Source organism: Chanos chanos, chromosome 1 (assembly GCF_902362185.1).
Source record: "Chanos chanos chromosome 1, fChaCha1.1, whole genome shotgun sequence".
Classification (NCBI taxonomy): domain Eukaryota; kingdom Metazoa; phylum Chordata; class Actinopteri; order Gonorynchiformes; family Chanidae; genus Chanos; species Chanos chanos.
Window position 1 is genome coordinate 53,172,176 of NC_044495.1, and position 20,731 is coordinate 53,192,906.

The 20,731-nt window shown below is 40.9% G+C and overlaps 1 protein-coding gene across 1 annotated transcript; it reads left to right on the forward strand.

The window, feature by feature from the left end:
• The first annotated feature begins 1,165 nt into the window (after positions 1-1,165).
• On the forward strand, positions 1,166-19,684 carry vsig8b (V-set and immunoglobulin domain containing 8b). The gene is made up of 10 exons (XM_030765236.1): positions 1,166-1,222; positions 2,139-2,247; positions 7,254-7,341; positions 15,044-15,072; positions 16,325-16,494; positions 16,968-17,169; positions 17,638-17,790; positions 18,085-18,207; positions 18,406-18,544; positions 19,438-19,684. The coding sequence occupies exons 1-10, from the start codon at positions 1,166-1,168 to the stop codon at positions 19,682-19,684; spliced, it is 1,317 nt and encodes a 438-aa protein (XP_030621096.1).
• Positions 19,685-20,731: the final 1,047 nt, after the last annotated feature.

The window sequence follows — 20,731 nt, forward strand, 5'->3', positions numbered from 1 at the left end:
ACTTTAAAGCATAGGTTTATTTGAAAAGCGTTCTTAGCACTGGAAAGGTGAATAGACCATGCACTCATAGCATGAGTTATTGACCTTGGTTTAATACAAAGGAACTGTGCACATCTCTAAGGACTACTGAGAAAGTCTTCATAAAAACGGGCTTCTGTAAGGTGAATTGTTTAAAAGGCTAGGATGCTAGAATCTCGGCCATCACCTCATCCTTCACTAATGGATATGTAGTTACAGCAAATCAAAATGTTGGCACAGATATCAGCCGTGGTGTTAAATTAAGTGAGATATTGCGCGGGATGGTGGGGAACAGCCCTGCTTTGCCTGCCTTGTTTTTTGCTTTGCCCAAAAAAATAAAATTTTAGTTCCATATGACAGCTTATGTTCAGTGATAAATAAGCACTGGGAATGAGAAAATGTCTGTTCTGAAAAGTCAGTCCATTTTGCCTTTGTTTTTAATATGGTAGGTTAATAGCTATTACTGCCTATTTACAGTACTGCTCTGTTATGTTACCACTCTCCTGTTACCTGCTTACCTACTTATCTGCATGTTACCTAGTTATCTTCTTTCTTCTTTTACTATTCATTTTACTATTAATAGCTCCCTTTTCATGAAATATAGAATCATGCAATGCAACAGTTTTGTGCCACAATTCTGTAGTCCTGGTTCATTTCACAACGAGTGCGTAGTGAAGATTTTTTTTTTTCTCCTCAGCTTTTTTAAGGAGGGGTTTTTTTTTCTTTTCATTTGTTTTGTTTTGTTTTTGTCTTGTTTTGTTTTCGAATGTGATGCCAAATCACATGGAATGCATAGCCATAGTATAGAACATTCCACACTGTTTAGGCCATTAAGCTTTTGATCATTAAGAATAACATTAATCATAATTTGAAGCTTTTACTTTTTTTATTTTTCACTACTAGAACATATATGCATGTGCTTATGCAGTGCATGTTTGCTTTATAGTTGAGCAGATGATTATAACAGCTTTAATTAAAATGTCAACCGAGTAACCATTTAAAGTAACAACAAAGCACATGGTGTCATTATTCAGACCATAAATAATATAAGTTATATTGGAATACATGAAGTAGATCTAATATCTAGTCTTCTCAAGGTCAGGAACTTGTTTTTCTTGTATCAAGTTTTGAGCCCTGTCATCCAATAATGGCAACTGCCTGGAATCAAATTGCTTCCCTGTGTAAACTCCCTGCTCCCCTGGAGGTAAGAAGCCAGAATGAATTGGCCTAAACTTAATCTACATAAGGTTTTAAAGATAAGAATCATGAATGGACTATTCCTTTATGTAGGAAAATATGACCTATGTAAGAGGGCATGTGAAGATGTTACCCCTTGGTTAAGCTAATGTTAGCTAACTAGCATAGCTCTCTGTATTGGGCTTGCGCAAGTTAACGCTGTAGCATAGTTAATTTTCTTAAAATATAACTAAACTTAAACATAGCAAAATATAGCTTGGTAAGTATTGGAGATAATAAAAAGATACTTATCTTCAGATTTCTCCCATTATTGTCATGAAGAAGAGCCTTAAAATAACTTTTGCCCAAGTTCAGCCTTTGCACATTGATTTTCTAAGAGAAGAACCATATAATAAAGGGTACTAAAGAGTAGTTTTCCGTCATTATCAGTTTTTGAGCAGTTTTGATTTGTTCTTTTTATGCTAAATTTGTAAATGTTTGAAAAGAAAAAAAAAAGTTCTCGCTTGGTTCAGCTTTCTTTCAATCGACAGCGTCATACAAATCGAATCGTGGCCCAAAAGCCAATGTTCAGATTGAACCGTGTACAGTATGAACAGTTACACCGTAACCTACAAGCAAAGAAATTCTGCCCTGTACTAGGTGAATCACCACAGGCGGTGTCCTCTTTATAATGACAGTGATTTGGCCAAAAATGGAAAGAGCTTTTCAATTTTAAAACTGATCTTAGATGAAGTGTTTAAAAACCATTATCAGTCAAGACACCCACACTTTTTCTCTGCACTCTCCTCAAGCACATTTCAAATTCACACTGAATGCAAGTGCCTAGAGGCTCATTTGGAAAAGATTCCAATACCACAAATGTAATCTGAGAGCTTCAAAGTCCCACAAAAACTACAGTTTTTTGTTTTTTTTTTTTTGCGTAGGGACGGTGCCTCTATCTGGGTGTGCCAGCTTTTGCTCCAGCTATCCCACAGGCAGAGATGAGGGGACAACCCTCACCACAGACTGTTTACCTCTGCCAGCATCCCCTGGGTTGGCAATGGCACCAGCTCGGCCTTGGCGGCTGAGATCCAACACAGAGCTGTGAAAGTCTGAAGTTTCTATAACTGCAACCCAAGCTGCCGCACTGAATGAAAAGACAGACGACAAGAGTCAGAGATTCAGTAGCTGGTCTACAAGAACCCTCTTGTAAAGATTTGGTCATAATCTTACAAAAAAAAGGTTACCTTGGTCATCATTGCAGTGATCAAACTACTGGCAAAAATCTATTTCATCTAGAAAATTAGCCTCAAACTTTAGTTCCTCTTAGCTGAACAAAGGAACAGGTGTAATTCCGCCAAAGTGCAGTTGTTAAAACGATCTTGATTTTTTTTTTTTTCCTCAGACTATTTTCAAACATTTTCATTACACAGATGAGAAATGTCCTCTCCACAGCCCTGTGTTACTGGAGGCTTATGGATCTGCTGTGACTTACTTATTACTAGATATATTAGAATCTGTTGTCACAATTATGTGTTAATTGGGACTACTGGGAAAGGGAAGGGGCTTGAACAAAAGAATGGTTTCACTGGTAGAGCAAAACCCTTTGCTTATTAGTGCTCTTCAATTGATTTGCCTTATACAAACTTCAAACAATAATGGTCTATGGCATGTTCTGTATTCTAAAGCATCCATTTTCATCTGTATGCAGCATTCTTTCTCTCAACAGTCACACAGTTCTTTAAAAACCCCACAGAGTACGGTACAGTTTCAAATCTGGATGTATACGGCCCTTCATCTTTACAAATGAATATGGACTTGAAAAGAATGTGTAGAGCTACCATATATTTCAAATCGGATGTGTTTCAAAGGACTCATAATAATGGAAACATAAAGGGGACTGTGATAGTGGAATGCCAACGTATGTTGTGTATGACTGTCCCTTTGTTAGCATTTATTTCTACGACTTTCAGAGAATGACTTTAAATTAAAAGCAGCATTGATGAACTGTGTGGAGCTCCTCTTTTCAGTACAGATATCAAATATTCCCATGTTTGGACTGCATAAACAGGGTTAAAACACTGTGTTTGGAAAAGGCCTGTCATCTGTTGTACTGTTCTCATCTCCTTTGACAGATGGTAAAGACAGGATGAAATTTTGCTACTCTCTCTGCCAGTTTCTGTTGAAATTAAAAGGTGATTTAGGCCTACTCTTTCAGCAGGGACACGGAAAATGATATGCACTTTTTTCAAAAAAACAAACCTTTCAAATGTGTCTTTTAAATTATTTTTGTATTAAAGGCACATCAATGCAACAACTAAATCACCGAAGAGGGACCAGTCATAAAAGGCACTCAAAAAATCAAATCATAGTAAATCCTGCAGATAGAGTTGCTTGCTCCCAGTATTAGTAGTCTTTTCATTGGAAACTAAGCTCAGTCAGTAAGGCAAGGAGTAATCCATTTGGAGAAAATTGTGTATGCTACATGCTTTCTTTGAGATTGCAACTTTTTTTAATTCCAAAACTGCAAAACTTTCTGCGATTTCCTTCTGACCTCTCTAACCAAAGCAAATCATGTTCTGGTTTTTTATTTTCTGGTTTGTTTCTTTTCATTCGGTAGGAGTTTAAGGATTGGCACAATTTTTTTTTTTCTGGGTTAAGCTTGTTTTAATCTCTCATGATGAGATCAGACATCAGTGCACAAACCTCTGGAAGACACAAATAAAACAACGTAATGACAAAAATAAGCTTTTCCACTTACGCCGCCAGTTTGGTTACAAACCACCAGCACATGCATCTGAAGGGTTTAGTGCACTGTATGGAAATGTCCTGGACGATGCCAAATATTTAGATTGGAAACCAAAAGTCACTTGTGTCAAACTTGTCCATCTGGATGTTAGGAACATAAACTCATCAGAACACTTCAGAAGTTTTCAAGTGTCGAGAGCCGAGGGCATGTTGTAATGACTTACAAGGAGTCATCCAATCCAGACTGCCTATCTGTCTTTGCCCAGGTCAAACATTATCCCATCCTGGGAAGTGAGAAGAGGACCAGCTAACGCCTCAAAGACATTATTATTCAGCTCCCAGCTAAAGTATGGAAAGCCATTAATGTTTAAAATGTCCTTTTTTTTTTTTTTTCTTTCCCCCATAAATCCAATTAAAAGTTGACATGATCAGAAATCCCATACTTGTGCTGCAAAAATGAGTAAGATAACTTTTTTTCGGTATTCTGGTTGAGATGTCATCCTTCTGAAATGTCAGTCATTTCTCAGACATCTCCCTGTGGCTTAAAATCACACTGCCACAAAGCTACTTGAGAAAATATTACCTGTTGGCGGGGGAGGGGGGGGGGGGGGGAGGGGGGACATGCAGCCGTTTTAATCATTAGTAATTCATCTATTAAGTTTCTATACTTGACTGATATGAAAAATTCGTTTCCTGGGAACAAAGTATTACCGGTAGCAAGATATACTGGGTCGTTAGGGAGGGAGAGCAGATGTCTTGGCATTCTGTCAAATGTTTGTGCTGTCTTAGGTGAGACGCAAAAAAAAAAAATCTTTGAATCATGTTTGCTTCAAACTCAAACCTCGGGAAATCAAAATGCGATGCGCTGTCAAAAACACTGGAAACGTAGCCTCTCATTTTGCAGTTACTTATTTTCTCTTCAGTGCGTCTCTTATATTTTTGTGTTCTTCACATCTCTTTGATCCATAGTTGGCTTTAGGTCAAGTGTAGCGGGAGCCTCGAGCAGCGTCATGGCTACATGATTAAAAATCACAAATAAGATGTTTTGTCTGATCACAATTGAGACGTGTGGGGCCGAGTCAACTGAGGCAGCTCCTACAACAAATCAATTGCGAATCACCCTTCACAGCCTCAAATGCATCTCTCAGCTGAGTTGAATTTCAGACTACCTCCTCAATTGTCTAATACGAAAATCAATTCTTTCCAACCCGAACGCTTCGGAGACGTTTCATCATCTTCATCATCATCATCATCATCATCATCATCATCATCATCATCATCGCCATCTTCTTGAGTGTGTTACAGTTTGTGTTATTAATTCCATCATTCATATCAAATGCCTCTGGAATATATAAATGGCCTTGCTGGGAAGCAGAGGCGGACTTCACCCTTAAGCAAGGGTCGGCAATTGCCTTGGGCCCCTAGCTACCAAGGGCCCCATAAAACACCTCATAATCTTATGGTTAAGACAGTCTTGGTTTGTTTTGTTTTGTTTTGTTTTACTTTTCGCTAATTAATTATGTCTTTCTAAAAATCCATATGCTAAAATGGCAAACCCCTCCCAACAGTCCAGACCACATTGGACTATTCCATGATCTTATTGCGCATCTGTAGAAATGATTCAGGAAGACAGTAGCCACCTACTCCTGTAAACTTTCAATCAGAACTGTTATCTAAGGGATAATGTACAGCGAGCTGGTCATTGGTGCGAAATAAACCCCGACAGGGTGATGCAGGACCCCGGCGCGAAGCGGAGCTTAGTAAAGAAATCAATAATTTGACACAAAAGATTGGCTGAAAAGCTACTTTATTGATTTCAAAATTATTTTACTGCTTCCGCTAAAACACATTGGTCCATAGCAACGGTCTGTTATTCATAGCAGCGGCCTGCTAGTCAGAAATAACAGGCCGTAGAATGCGGTAATTGACCAATCAGAATCGAGTATTCAGCGAAGCTGCGTATTAATAACTGTTCATTAGTTCACTTTTCGGCTCTTTGGCATTACCGAAAAGGTGAAAAGTGAACAAATTATTGATTTCTAAAACGCTTCAATTGATTCGAACAAATGTTTTTCTTCAATATCACTATGTAGACTGCTGTGTGTGTGACGTCAGTCATTTTTGGCTCCTGTCATTGGTCAGCTCCAGTCAACACTACAGTTTTAAAACATCGTGGCGGCTGCAGCACAGACGACACGGTTGTGAAAGAGATTCAGCGTAAAAGTTTCCAAAGACTCAAGGCTTCGCAAGTATGGGAGTACCTCACACTACTATCACAAAACAAAAAGGTGGTTTGTACACTGTGCAAAGTTTCAATGGCATACCACAACTGCACTAGCGCACGAGCACCTGAAGAGAAAACACACAGGCGCTACTCTAGATTGATCAACTAACCGGTAAAACAGTCGGTAGATTAATTGATAGAAAAATAGCTGTTAGTGGCAGCCCTAAATGAAAGAGGGGGAGAACAAGGGATTTGGAGGGCCCCATGCCTGTGTTTGCCTTAGGCCCCAAAATGACTAAATCCGCCCCTGCTGGGAAGCACTTGTATTACATGGTCTAGTAAAAGCGTGTGTTCAACAGGTCACAATAATTGGACTTATCATTGACACTGACCTTCTCCATACTCACCCTACAAAAAAAACAACAACAACAACAAAAAAACAAACAAGTTCGCCATCACTGCGGTGCTGCTGCAGTGGCCATGTTTGAAGTGCCGACTCACTTTCCCTTAAAATGTTTTCTAACACACTGTCAAGCAGTCGAGTTATTCTCATCAATCTAAACACCGTAGCTCAGCAAATGAAAGGGTTTGTCAGCCAAGCAGTGTGAAGAGAAAATAGTTGCAGCCCAAATGGAAAACCCTCTGGAGTGAGAGAGACAGAGAGAGAGGGAGAGAGGGAGCGAGAGAGGGAGAGAGAGAGAGAGAGAGAAAGAGAGAGAGAAAGAGAGAGAGAGAGAGAGAGAGAGAGAGAGAGAGAGAGAGAGAGAGAGAGAGAGGGGATGTGGGTGGCAGGGGGTGGGGGAGAGGGAGCGAGAGAAAGGGTGGGAGGGGGTGGGAGAGAGAGAGAGAGAGAAAGAGTGGGAGAGGGAGGGAGAGAGAGAGAGAGAGCGAGAGAGAGAGAGCGAGAGAGAGAGCGAGAGAGCGAGAGAGAGAGAGAGAGAGAGAGCGAGAGAGAGAGAGAGAGAGAGAGAGACCGAGAGAGTGAGAGAGAGAGAGAGAGAGAGCGAGAGAGAGAGGAGGAGGAAGGAGGAGGAGACTGGAAAATGAAAATTGCCTGTGCTCATGAATTTGTATTTTTAAAGAGCAGACATCCAGGCCTTTTTGTTAGATGACACTCATTTTTTCTCCTCTTCTCTGCCCCCCCCCCCTTTCTGTCTTTGGCTGCATTTTCCTTATTGCATTGTGCTTAGCCTTTGTGAGTATTTTAAATATGGCATAAAGTGCCATGTCAAGTCTTTAATCAGTTCTAAGCGATACCTTACACTGAGGGCTTTCGGATCTTAAGAGTACTTGAGTTCAGCATTTTCTTATGAGAACATGCTTTGCTTTCTGATGCACTGCACTGCACAAATAGAATAGAATGACTCATTTAGTCTAAATATGACAATGATCAAATGAGTCACCAAGTCTAAATGTAACCAGTCTTGCAAGGAGATCCACCAGAGATCTACCTAGCCACCCAGTTGCTCGCTTTGAAATTGGACAAATTAAAAAAAAAAAAAAATGCACAAGCTTTGCCTAAAAGCCTGAAAGGCACCTTCAGACGACTGGCCACAAACACGGTTCCATCAAACCATGAGATTTTTTTGGTCTGGCTCCCACACTTTTTAATCCTTATTCAATCACAAATGGAGCTGCTGGCTGAACAGACCGCCTGACATGAATATTCTGTTAGTCACGTCCTCATTGCTTTAGCACAGATGCAATTTATTTGCTTTTAATTCGCTTTACCAAATTTTCCATTCCTGTTGGCTGACTGAATAACACTGACTGCCATATGCTATTTGGTAGGGATATCTGTATCTGTATTAAATGCATTTGATAGATATTGGATTTGAATGAAAGAACATCACTGCCATCAGACTTCCACTTTTTTTGTCTTTTTTTTTCAAATTCACATAGCTATTGTCCTTATTTTTGCATGAGTTTGTTACCATTCTCTTTCCTACTCAAATGGTCTTGTTTCATGTGTGTGTGTGTGTGTGTGTGTGTGTGTGTGTGTATGTGTGTGTGTGTGTGTTTGTGTCTGTGTGCGTGTCTGTGTGTGGTTGCGGGTGCGTTTGTGTGTGTCTGTTCGCATGTGCAATCGCATCACTGCCAGCTATACATGTCTCACTTCACATTTAGTAATTCCACTTAATTCCTTAATCCAAAGCAGATGCTATCTGGGTCACAGCACCGTAAACATAGGCTCACGAAAAAAGATATATTGTAATTAGGTACGATTTGACTAAATATACGTTTACCTTTTAGAAATGTTTTGCGAAACAAATTGAGTTAAGAGGCTAAATACTGGCCGAAACCACGCAGAGAATAAATTAATCCCAAGCAGCTGCTGTGAATTACAGCCACTGTTTGCAAAGCCAGCTGTTCATAGCTGGGTCCAGAGCCTTTAAAAAATCAGCTTTGTGAAACAGGCACCTGGACTGGACAAACACGATAACTGACATGCTCTGAGCACGTCAAGCAAAGCCAAGCTCTCAACACGGAGGATTAGAGACCGGCATTCTGGATAGACCCTTGGGTGCTGAGGACATTTGTCTGATTTAACAAAAAAAAGAGAAAAGAAATCCTTCTCTAACAAAGCCGGATAAGACTAATGACTCATCTCTTGAGACATCTGGAGTTATCCATCTGTCTGTTTTGAATGGTGTTGAGATTGGTGTTTGTGTTAAGCTATGTCCTTTATGCTGGACTGATCATGGTTCCTATTGTTCTGCTCCATGACTGGGCTGGTCAAGAACACGCTAGATCTCTTCCCTTTGTGAAATGCGCGACAATTGCTCACGATCTGACCCGGGTAAAACTGGGTTAGCAGGGAGGAAACTAACCTTGGCTGTGTTTTTGGGCGCCAACGTATGTGACGGTTCAATTTATAATGGTGTGTGGTGTGGTGTGTGGTGGGGTGGGGTGGGGGGTTGCTGTGCATAACATTGAGTGACTCATACCGCATAATGACAGAGGCAATAACAGGGTCATGATACTAAAGAACCAGTTATTTCGCACATGAAATACCTCTTGGTTGGGTCTGCTGGTCTTGAGTAGCTATAAAAGGACTAATAAACACCATAAATAAAAGCTCCTTCCTTCTTGCCAAGCATTCTAGATGGAGATTAACATGGGCAAAGAGTGAAGACATGCAAACGCCTAATGTCACAGACAGAAAAACAAAAAGTAACCAACATTAGCATTTAGAGACCCTCCTCAGTGTTTACTTCCTGATAAGACTGATCTATTGATGAATGCATCCTGGAAATCTCTTATCACTTAGAAGGGTGGATTAGCATCTCTATCTTAGAACAGATTGGCATATCATTGTTCATTAATGAATGCACTTTTTTTTTTAGTCATTCAAACCAAATGCGAATCATTTAAATGAACGTGTGTGTTCCTTTGGCAGGAGTTCTGGCCTCCCGGTGTTGATGTACTTCCTTACATATGTGTATCCGTGCTTTAAAAAAAAAAGAAAAAAACAGTTTCCCCGTGACTCTCATTACGCCGCCGGCTTTGTATGTTTGCCGGCAGGCTCCGGTTGTTTGTCGACCTCCCACTTCCTCCATCCCTCGTTTGTTTGTTTCGAACGGGGTCCTGTTGTTTACACGTAATTTGGGCATCTGTCAAGGCGGTTTGCGTCGCCGCCCTCTCCGGCGTCATTAACGGGCTTCTCTGCTTAAAACAACTAAGATAGATGAGGTTATCAAAAGACCCTGGCCCTCGGTCAAATTCAATCCCGTTTGGCTGCCGTTCCTCTCTCCGGCCAGGTGGAACAATTACCAGAAGATGGAAAGAACACGCGTAGACTCATGCGGAGCTCAGTGGTCTTATTATACGGATGTACTGTGGGGAAACAATGATACTAAATGACACTTCACAGTTTACTGCAATAAATGATTTAGCATGCCGTATTGTTTGTGCGGTCGAGTATAGAGTGTTACATAACGAAACAGTGAGTGTTATTAAGAATTATCACCCATTGCGCGGTGTAGCATCTCTCGACAGAGATACAAGGCTAACCCGACTTTTTATTTTTTTAATTTTTTTTTCACTGGAAGAGTGATACCTAATGGGGAGCAGAAAAGAAAAACATTTGGGAAATCAGAGCGTTGAGCTGTGGTGTGAGATTTGTGTGTATAGTCAACTTTCTGAATAAACGTGGATATTTCTAGATGCCTAAAACCTTCTAGTGTCCCTATCAGTGAGCATTACTGTAGGAATGATCCATGTTACTGTATACTGTACCATAGTAAGTATGCTCAGTCTCATATAAAAGCTTGTGTATCTTTCAGCTCTTTTATCCATTTAACAGACTGACCACTTTGACTTTTGTTTTGTTTTTTTTTTGAAAATGAATCAGGCTCTGAGTGCTACCTAAGTGGAAAATGCGGCTGGTTGTCAGGAACCAAGTTTCAAAACGCTTGGAGCAAGTGCTCATGAAAAATGTAAGAATATGTGTTGAAAATGTTTGTTAAGTTTGTGTATACACATGCACACACACACACACACGCAGTAATTTTTTTTTTTCTCAAAGACAAGGTAATGATCGGAAACAACACAGACTTTAGCCTGAGAAAATATCTTGCGGTCAGGTTCACACTGTGACATTTTTTGAAGGCTAAGTATGATCCCCTGCTGACAGTGAGGTTTAGAAACACTAAATCATAAGATGCGATTTGTCCCCCCCCCCCACATATAGTTCAAAAGAGTCTCAACTCAGATCTGAATCAAAAGCCATTCTCAATCCCCTGCTGTCAAAGAGAGAGAGAGAGAGAGAGAGAGAAAGAGAGAGAGAGAGTGAAGAGTGAAAGGGTTAGAAAGAGAGCAGAGAATGTGTCATGAATAAAATACACACACACAAAAAAAAAAAGGTATGATTTGCATTCCAGTTTAGTCCTAGGGAGTCTCATTTATTGATTAATCCTCTTCGTCTCGGCCAATAAAAGTGCATTTTTATGATCATGCTGCATTTGACTTTTAGCGTCTCTGTCGGCCAGTTTACAGACATGGAGGCATGCCACGATCAAACACGCTCTTTGCCGATCGATGGCCCGTTATTTTGCATCAGTCCCAGTTCTGCTGAATTAACTCTGCTGGCTGATGTCCACTCTCCTCCCTCACCTTCACACAAAGTCTGCTGTGGCTCCTGTGTGAACATAACACTTTTTGATGAGTTGTGGGACAGGAGTTGTCAGATTAATTCATCCTTGGGAAACAACAACGCATCCTCTTTCCTGTCAGTTTTGTTGAATTCTTCAACGCCGTCGTCGTCAAACGCCTCTCATGGTGACAAAGACAAATTACCGTTCATCCTGCATGCATGCGTGCATGCGTACACAGACACACACGCACACACACATACACACACACACACGTAGAGCCTCCTTCATGTAAGCAGTGCCAGGACAGAGAAAACTCACATAGGCTTCTCAGAAACAAGGAGTGAAATAATTGAATACACAGTGTGGCAAATTTAAAATGATGCCCGGACTTTAATGCAGTTACATTAACAGCAAAAAGGTACATTGAAACGAGATATTCAAATAATGTCAAGACACGTTATATGAATTCAAAAAGACAGAGTAGAACCAATAAAAAAAAAAAAAAAAAAGAAAATCCTCTTCACTGAACTCGCCGATTTGCATTATTTTTCGACGTTTCAGTTCATTGCACCACTCAACATTTCATTACACACAAGAGTTCCTTCTGACCACCAACAGAATGCTAAAAGAAGCTAGAGCAACGCTAGAGCACCTCCTTCTAAGTCAACACCGAAAGGCGAATAAACACAGGAAGCCCACAGTGCATGAAATCAATCAGCAAAGCCAACAGGTGGCGACAATTGTATGGCTGCCTTATTTGCATATGGTGATACAAGATAAAAAAAAATACATAGTGCAAGACAGTAAGGGGTGTGTGTGTGTGTGTGTGTGTGCGTGGGAGCGTGAGCGCATGCGGGGCTGGGGGGGGGGGTAGTAATGCAATGACAAAACTTTGTTTTCTTTTCGACTTTGAAGGACACTTTTTTCTTTTTCCAGACAGCCTTGCAGCCCTGTAAAGATGATAAACGTTGACGTGATGTTTAGTCCGACTGTTTTCAGACGGGGGGGACCCATGTGGAACATTTGCATTAAAAAAAAAAAAACACTGTCTATAGACATCACCGTTTGCATTTTCTAGCCTACAACATGGATCGTGCTGTGAAAAAAAATCCTGATTCGCTAAATAAAATTGTTGTGTTCACGACATATCTTTATTCCTTTACAAAGAGGTGATTCTGAAAACAAAGACCACTCTTATGTGGATTCTGGGCATAATTTTAATTAGTACTTATCAGAAGACTCCCACTACTATAAACATATTATCTGCGGAATAGACCCAATACTGGCTCTCTGTTTGTTTTTTTCTGTATTGCCCCCAACTGAACAGCACAGTAAATATGTGGATCTATTCTCATTAGATAACGAATGATTCAATTTCCCAAAATACACAGACCAAGGTCTTCAGAAAAGGCTGCATAGAATTTGTTTGTTATGGAGTGAAAAAGCCCTCACTATCTCCATTCTCCATCTCCGAGCCTTAGCAATTTAGCCTCCACTCCTCCAATGACAAAATTCAAAGAATAATCTGATATCTCCTTCGTGAATCACCCAAACAGAGCGCAGTTTCCATTTTAATACTCTCCTCCATTTCACTGACAAATTTTTACCCAGCGATCTTGCACAATGCAGCACAGAAGTGCACTCATTATGAGTTCTATTTATTTATTTATTTATTGTTTGTTTGAACACAAGCATACTCTAGTCAAGTTCACAAAAAAAAAAAAAAAAAAAGAAAAGCTTTTTGATTGAAATTTGGGTTCAGGTAACGGTTAAACGTTTTTCGTAACGCTGTTGTCCTTCCTCGGTGACCTACCGATGACATCCTCCCTGTAAACACCTTCACCTCTAGAGGCGACATTTGTGCCTCAGCACCTCTTTCTTAGTTCTATCCCCCCCCCTCCCCTCTTTTCAGCCACCCGTTGAAGTTGCCAGGGCAATACACTCATGGCTTTGGCACTATTCACTCTCAGCGGTGGGAGGATGAGGAGGTGTTGAAGATCAAAAGCTGCGTTAAATGACAGAGCGAGATCTGTTTTACTGTGGGGCCCCCTTGTGCGCTGGGTATTCAGAGAAAGTTCTCAGATGCTAATTTGTAATGAAGGACTTTTTTTTTTTTTTTTTGCAGCCATATAGCCTTATTTTATGTTTTGCACAACCCACTTACAGACCTTGAGCTGTTGGTATTATTGTGATAAAGGCATAATTATAATTCGTGTGCTTTGGCTGCTAATCATATAAGACAGTAGTGAATCTCTTTATACATACATTGTCACGTTTTACAGCAGTGTGTGACATACACCTTTCATTGGACTTTTGATCAGCGTTACGTGTCCTCGGTTTGTTCTCTGTTGATAAGCACCAACGTGTTCCACATCAAAAACTACTCGACTTGAAAAGATTCAACATAGTTATTATGTAATCACAGAGGGGGTAATAATTAAATTAAGGAGCCGGTTTAGTTCCTCCTTTCAGAAGAACTAAAGGACAATCAGTCAAGATACTGAACTGTTTGTTTTGCAATCAGTACATGTCATTTCAAAGTGTTTTGTTTATAATCTGTACAGGTAAGTCTCACTTCCCAAAGTCAAATTGAAAATGACTGGTGAGAGCAGACAGGGCGGAGTCTGTTCGGCTCCACCTGTTTCTCGGTTTCAGGTGAGAGAGGTGAGAAAGAGAGAGAGAGAGACAGAAAGAAAAGCAGTGTATCAAGCGAATGCTGAAACACCTATTGGAAGTGCGTAAAACTGCTGGGCCCAAAGGTAATCTGAGCTGTTTTATTTCTTTTGGTGTAAGTTTTCACTCAGCGTTTAATCTCGTTGTTTGTTGATTTAGAACACATGGACACAGTTGCAAGAGTGTTTGTTAGCATTAGTGAAGTGTTGGTTTGGACTTGGACCAGGGTGGACAAATGATAGTGTGTGACCTTTGCCTTAATCATGGGTTCCCAGTGTCATGTAAGGTTTCATGATATCGCCATAGTAACGTCTAAGTATAGTAAAACACACTACTCCCGCACTTAAGATAGCACATGATTCAGAGAAAGACGCTCAGACTCTAAAGGACGACTTTTAGACATTTTTGCTTCTGTCAATCTCTCCTCCTCCCGAAGCGTCGTGAAATGGATTGATGGTTACTAAAGGGCATTTACTTGTGAGTCATTTCACTTTAAGGTTTTGTAGACTTGACAGTGTTTGTTCTGTGGGAGTAGCAAACAATAAAGAAACTCAGCTCTCAGTCTTGCATTTTAAAGACTTAAGATACGAACAAGTTTCACTCTCGAACATGTTTCTTTGTCAGTCAGCCTGTTTATTTCCTCTTAAGTGACGATTTGAAACCAAACAACCTCCCAACGCTCATTGATATGCTGTCCAGAGCGACATCTCAGTGGTTCAAATTGTAAATTAAATATTTCATTTATCTGAACTGTGCGTCTAGGGAGTCCCCCGCAGACACCAAAGACAACACTCGTTTCTCCCTTTGAAGAGAACCTTGTGTCAGTGTGTATCATTACAATTCCGTTCTGGAAATCAAAACCCCGTTCTCGGCAAAGCTATGGTTATGTGTATAGCATGCAATTAAAGGTCACACAAAATTTCCCTTGGAGTGAAATGAAAAATCAGGAAGTTCTAATTTGCAAATGAAGCGACTGTCATCATCAGTTAACTCGTATCATCGTAGGGATATGTTTTTTTCTCCTCTTGTCTGCCCTGTAGGTTGATTTTTGAGAAGATTGGAGTATGGGCAAGCATTCAAATTATTCAACAACACTATTGTCTGCCTTTGTTATTGCTGTGTGTCTAAACAATGCAGGTGAGTGGTGGCTTTTTCTTTCATCCTTTCAGTAGTTTTGGTACTAATGATGAACTGTCTCTCGTTTCCAAATGAGGGGAGAGTTTCACGAGACACAGAACTAGTGAAGTTACTCTGAGAAGCAGTTAGAGTGTGTTGTGCATAAATTAGCTCTGCATATTAAGAGGCTGTTGCCAACCTCCTACTCAGACAAGAACATTTTCCATTACTTTTGACCTTAATATTTACAGAGCAATTGATTTCATTCAGTATAGAACCATTGGATTTGAATATGTCCATAAGATCATATGAGAAATGATGATTTACATCCAGCTGACCAGCTGAAGACAGTTAACATGAAAATCTTTGTTACGTTGTTCTACGTGGAATTTTGACACCCGCCAAGGAGCCACCCATAGGAGTTGTTTTTCCGCAACCAACCCAGGCGTGGCCCTGTATGAATGTGTCTTTGTCCCTGGGACGGTATGAAATGCAGCTCTAAAAAGCATTTCTCATTTTCTCGACTGGTAGTGTATGTAGCGGTACCTGTATGTTGACGTTTAGGTTGCGGAAGAAGTGAACCTGTCAAACCAGACGTTTGCGTAACTCTCCGGAACGCACTCAGCTGTCCATCAAAGCTGTCATGCTTCTCGACACAGTAGCTTATGCAAAGCCAAGCCCATATGTTGTTAGGAACCAAACAGGAAGTGAGCTAATATCAAAAGACAAACTCATCCAGGTACATGCAGTGGCCACAGTAACAGTAATAGTAAATGTATCCAAGTACTGATTAACCATGAAAAAAGTAACTCATTTCAACAACAGATCAGAGTCAGTGAATTCATTCTTTAATGTGCCGGTTTGATCGACATGAATTTGAAAAGCGTTGGGGGGGGGACAGGCACAGGGTATTGCTTTTTCCCCCCGAGGCTTTATTGTCGTCGGATTTACACAACGTTTGTTTGACAGTGAGTCCCTAGTCAGAACTAAGTGCCCTAAAGAGAGGCATTTTGAAAGATCGGGCGAACTTCCTTTAAAAGAAAAACAGAAAACGTTTACGCCGAATAAATTTTACCACTAAAAAAAAAAAGGTTACAGGAATGTTAATTGGATGCTGATTGCAAGTCTGATTTCTTTAATGTGCATTCACGTTTCTCATTTAGAACATCCTTGTACTGCATACAATGTCAAAGAAGCAAGAGGGGGGAAAAAAAATGATAGAGATCCAATACAAAACACTGTCTAAGGCTCATTTTTTGCTCTTAATTTGCAGCAATTACGCTGGCCATACGGGTCACGTCCACAGGGCCCCAGACCATTAAGAAGGCCGTAGGACAGGACGTGATACTGGGATGCACCTACAGCGAGAGCCCTGATGATGCGGGGGAGCTGGACATCGAATGGACGATTGTCAGTCAAGACATGACCCAGAAAGACCAACTGGTGAGATTTCAGTGGGAGGCAAGATTATTAGTTGAGAGATTGAGTAGTGCGATTATTAATGGGGAGAAGCGATATGGAAGACGCGGATCACAAGTTACACATTTCAAATGGCGACTGTGAATGTGCATGATGTTTCTAACCTCTGTTGTTAGACTGGAGATCGTTTAAAAAAAGAGAACAGCAGTGTTTTAGGTCTAGGTCGGACGTGGGCACGTGCTGTCTTACTCAGCAAGAATTTGATAATCTTTGAAATCTGTCCCCTTGGTCACTGAGTCTGTGATTCAACACCATTAGAATGTGTTACAGAGTTCAAAGAATTACTCCTGTAAAGGTGTTATTTAGCAGGTTGTGTTCTCTTGTGCTGCTGGGTAGACATACTGGTTCTCAGATAACAATCTGTCTCGTGTTCCCTCTCCGTGTTGCTCGGGTATGTCAGATATTTATCTCATTCTCTCACCGTGTGTTTCTGTTAGATTTTATCCTACACGGGCGGGAGGGAATTTAAGCTGGGAGACCCGAGCCTCATGAGCAGGCTCTCCTTCACCGCCGATCCGAGCCGCGGCGACGCGACCATAGCCATCACTTCACTAAGAGTCACTGACACAGCCACTTATCAGTGCAAAGTCAAGAAGACACCCGGCATCGACTCCCGCAAAGTCACGCTGGTGGTTCTCGGTGAGAGATATTTCCCCTCCGTTGGGTCTGAGACAGCCACTCCCTTTTTCTTGGTTTCTGCACTACCGGTTTTGTTTTTGTTTTTTTTTGTTTTGGTTTTTTTTTTTCCCTTCCTCTGTGTCTTTCACACATCTCTGTCACAAGCTGTCCTTCAACAGGAATGTTAAAGAGAAAAAGGCCTCACGCCTTGTTTTGTCATTTTATATGTATGCGTGACTCAGTCTTGTCGCGCCCCTTTAATTTCACCTAATTATTCAAAACATTTAAAAAAAAAAAAAAAAAAATACCCGTGGGCCATATTTCCACCTGTTTCTTTCCCCTCCCTTTCTCTCTCTCTCTCTCTCTCTCTCTCTCGCGGTAAATGTCAGCTGTTGGAACAAATTTTCAAAGTTCCTTCATGATTACAGCCCATAAGCACCGACTCATAACTGTACTAAATGTCCTTTTTACCCCTTCTTGCCGTCTCAGTGCGCCCCTCTGTACCAAAATGTTGGGTTGAAGGAAGAGAGGAGAAGGGAGCCGCATTTTCACTCTGTTGCAAGTCTTCCAAAGGATCCACTCCCTTAACCTACACGTGGAAGAGAGAGAGTGGAGGGCCTATGCCACCCACAGCTAGCCAGAGTAAGTCACTTCTAATGTGGGTGAATTTGAAGCTCAGGGCCAGTACGAGGTCGAAGTTGTCCATATATTGTTTGGTTTTTCTATGAAATTATCCATTTTCTCTAAGTATCCATTATATCCATAAAAAAAACCACGGTCACCTGTATTGTGTGAGCTGAGCAAGTTCCGTGTCCTTCTGAACGAAATAGATTGTGCGTTAAAGCAAGAGCAGTGTTTTCAAATCTATGCATTTCTTACATTCTTTAGAAAATATCGTTGTACGTGTGTTTAGTCTATGTGATTTGTCTCTTGTAGATTCTCAGACTGGAGAGCTTTTGATTCGAAATCACTCTGAGAGTTACACTGGTCACTACCTGTGTGAGGTCAGCAATGAAGTAGGCAAGGAGCAGTGCAAATACACCCTGAAGGCCCATAACCGTAAGTCTGAGCACAGCGCAAGAATGTAGCGCGTGTTTACTTCCTTTAAAGATGGTGTTGGCACGTCTCTGCAGGCATCTCACGTTCACTTATTTATATTTCTAGTTTATTCAATAACGCCAAATTTGAAAATCAATCTATTCAGTTCATTCTGTGTATTTATGTGAACCTAACTTTGGGTATTATGTGCCTCTTCAGCAACCAACAAAGCCGGCGTAATAGCCGGAGCTGTTATTGGTGCTCTGCTGCTGTTGCTCCTCCTCCTGTTGCTCATCTGGCTTCTGATTTGCTGCTGTCACAAGCGACGCTATGAGAAAGAGGTTGCTAATGAGATAAGGTGAGGAGAAAAGTAGTGTGCTTGTGGGTTAATCAGTAGTTCTCAACTCCAGTCCTGAGTGTCCCATTTCCTACATGGCCTTGTTGTAACTTCATTATCACAGCTGATTGAGCTAATCAAGGGCTTAATGATTAGTTGATCAGTGGAATAAGGTGTGTTAGTCCTGAGCTGAAACAAAACCCACCGTAATCCACCGATCTACTTTGTTTTAATTGATTCCACCGATCAATTAAAACAAAGACGTGCAGGAAAGGGGGGCCCTCAGGACTGGAGTTGAGAACCACTGGGTTTAAATGATACGAGAGGCAAAAATAAGGTCATTGTGTGAAAGTGGAATTTCATCTGAGAGGAGGTACTTATTTGAAAATATGAAAAGGGCTAAGGTTAAAAGCAAGAAATGGGGCAGATAAAGGCTATGTCTTATATATAAATATCATCTGTAAATCAAGAGCAACATTTTTCAGAGAGGTAATTAAGGTGTGCTTGTTAAGAACATTCTTCACTTTTGCCATATGCAGAGATACACAGGGAAAGCTTGTTCTTGCAAAGAGCCTTAGTGTAAACACATCCATATCTGCAGGATGTACTTTCCAGTACAGAGGCACAACAAGCTCTTTAACAATCATATAAGTGAAACCAAACATTGTAGAAAGAAACTGCTGCTCAGCAGTGCCTCAACAGTTTAAGCTGATATTATATGCCATCGCAATCAAATTATACGCAAGAAGCTGAGCTGATCCTTTTCTTATGTCATTAGTAATTTGTCATTGGTAAAAAAAAAAAAAACGCACACACAAATGAATTGGAGATCCACATGGTTCAGTGTAAACCGTTTGAAATGACTGTGCTAAACTGGGTTCTCCTTGTACCTTGTGCCTCTGACCCGGTGATAGGGAGGACGCCCCCGCACCAGAGAGCCGCCCAAACAGCAGGCTATCGAGCATCCGCACAGTAATGGGCTACCGCGCACACTCCGGGGTGGCCTACAGTGCAGTCAGGCAAGGCCAAACCGCTAGGTCTCCTTCAGGACGTAGCAGCATCTACACTGACCCAAATGGTGTTCCACGACCTTCCTCCAACACACCCAGTGACTACAAACCACCGCTTCGTTACGACAGCAAATACGGATACCCAGTATAGCCCTGGATATTCAGAACCATGGGTGTCTTTGTTAATGGACCAGAATACGGTTGCCATTCCGCATTGTGTGCCAACCACAACAAGAGACGGTAGCGTCCCTACTGAGGACCACACGGGTTATTGGAACAAATGTTGCATGAATGTGAGCAGTTGTTTCTTCAAACACGTCATATGAAGGCTATGATTCAGCTTTTGTGTGAGAATGAGAGAGAAAGAGAGGGAGTGAGAGAGTGTCTGTGTGCATGTGTGAGTGTGTGTGTGTGTGTGTGTGTGTGTTTATCGTTTTTATGATCTGTACATAACTATGACTCTTTTATGAATTATTATCAATTTAGACGTTTTTTGTATAAAAGATTGACGGCGATTTGCAGCATTAATAAACTAATAAACCTTTCTGTGCAAGTCTACCTGATCAATAAACTGAAAAAAAAAGTATTATCAAAGACATAAACTTCAGTTCTTCTTCTACATTTTAATTCTGGATGGAATAGATTCGCCTTCTCATTTTCTTATCTAATTAAACTTGGCATTAAGCAAGTAAACCTTGAGCAAAAGGAGAAAATGAACCTGTTGTTTGATGAGAGACGTTTTCCCCCAGACCTTCTCATTATTGAGGACTTCAGTCTCTAGCCTAAATGAGACTGAAAGGATTTTTTTTCCCATCACACCTAAAAAGCTGTAAAGACAAAGATATCTTAAAGCTTCAAACGGCAGTGATAATGTTGATTTCAAAGAGCATCCACAAAGGCTAGATAGGCTGAGATAGGCTGTAAGTCTGTTTTCAGTCCTGTCAGTTTACTTATACCTGTTTGGGAACTTAGTGAGTCATGGTGTTGTACAATAGTGTTGTATTACAGCACCCCCTAGCTGAGGTGACAGTTTACCAGAACTAGTCTAAAACCTTTCAGCGTGATTTGGAATGTGGCATATTCAGTTCTGATGAAGAACCATCAGTCTGCTCTATAGCATCCCAACCCTTTTTCCAACCAAGGAAATACTAGAATCCTGACAACAAGTGAACTCAAGGGCATTGTCAAGGTGAGTGGA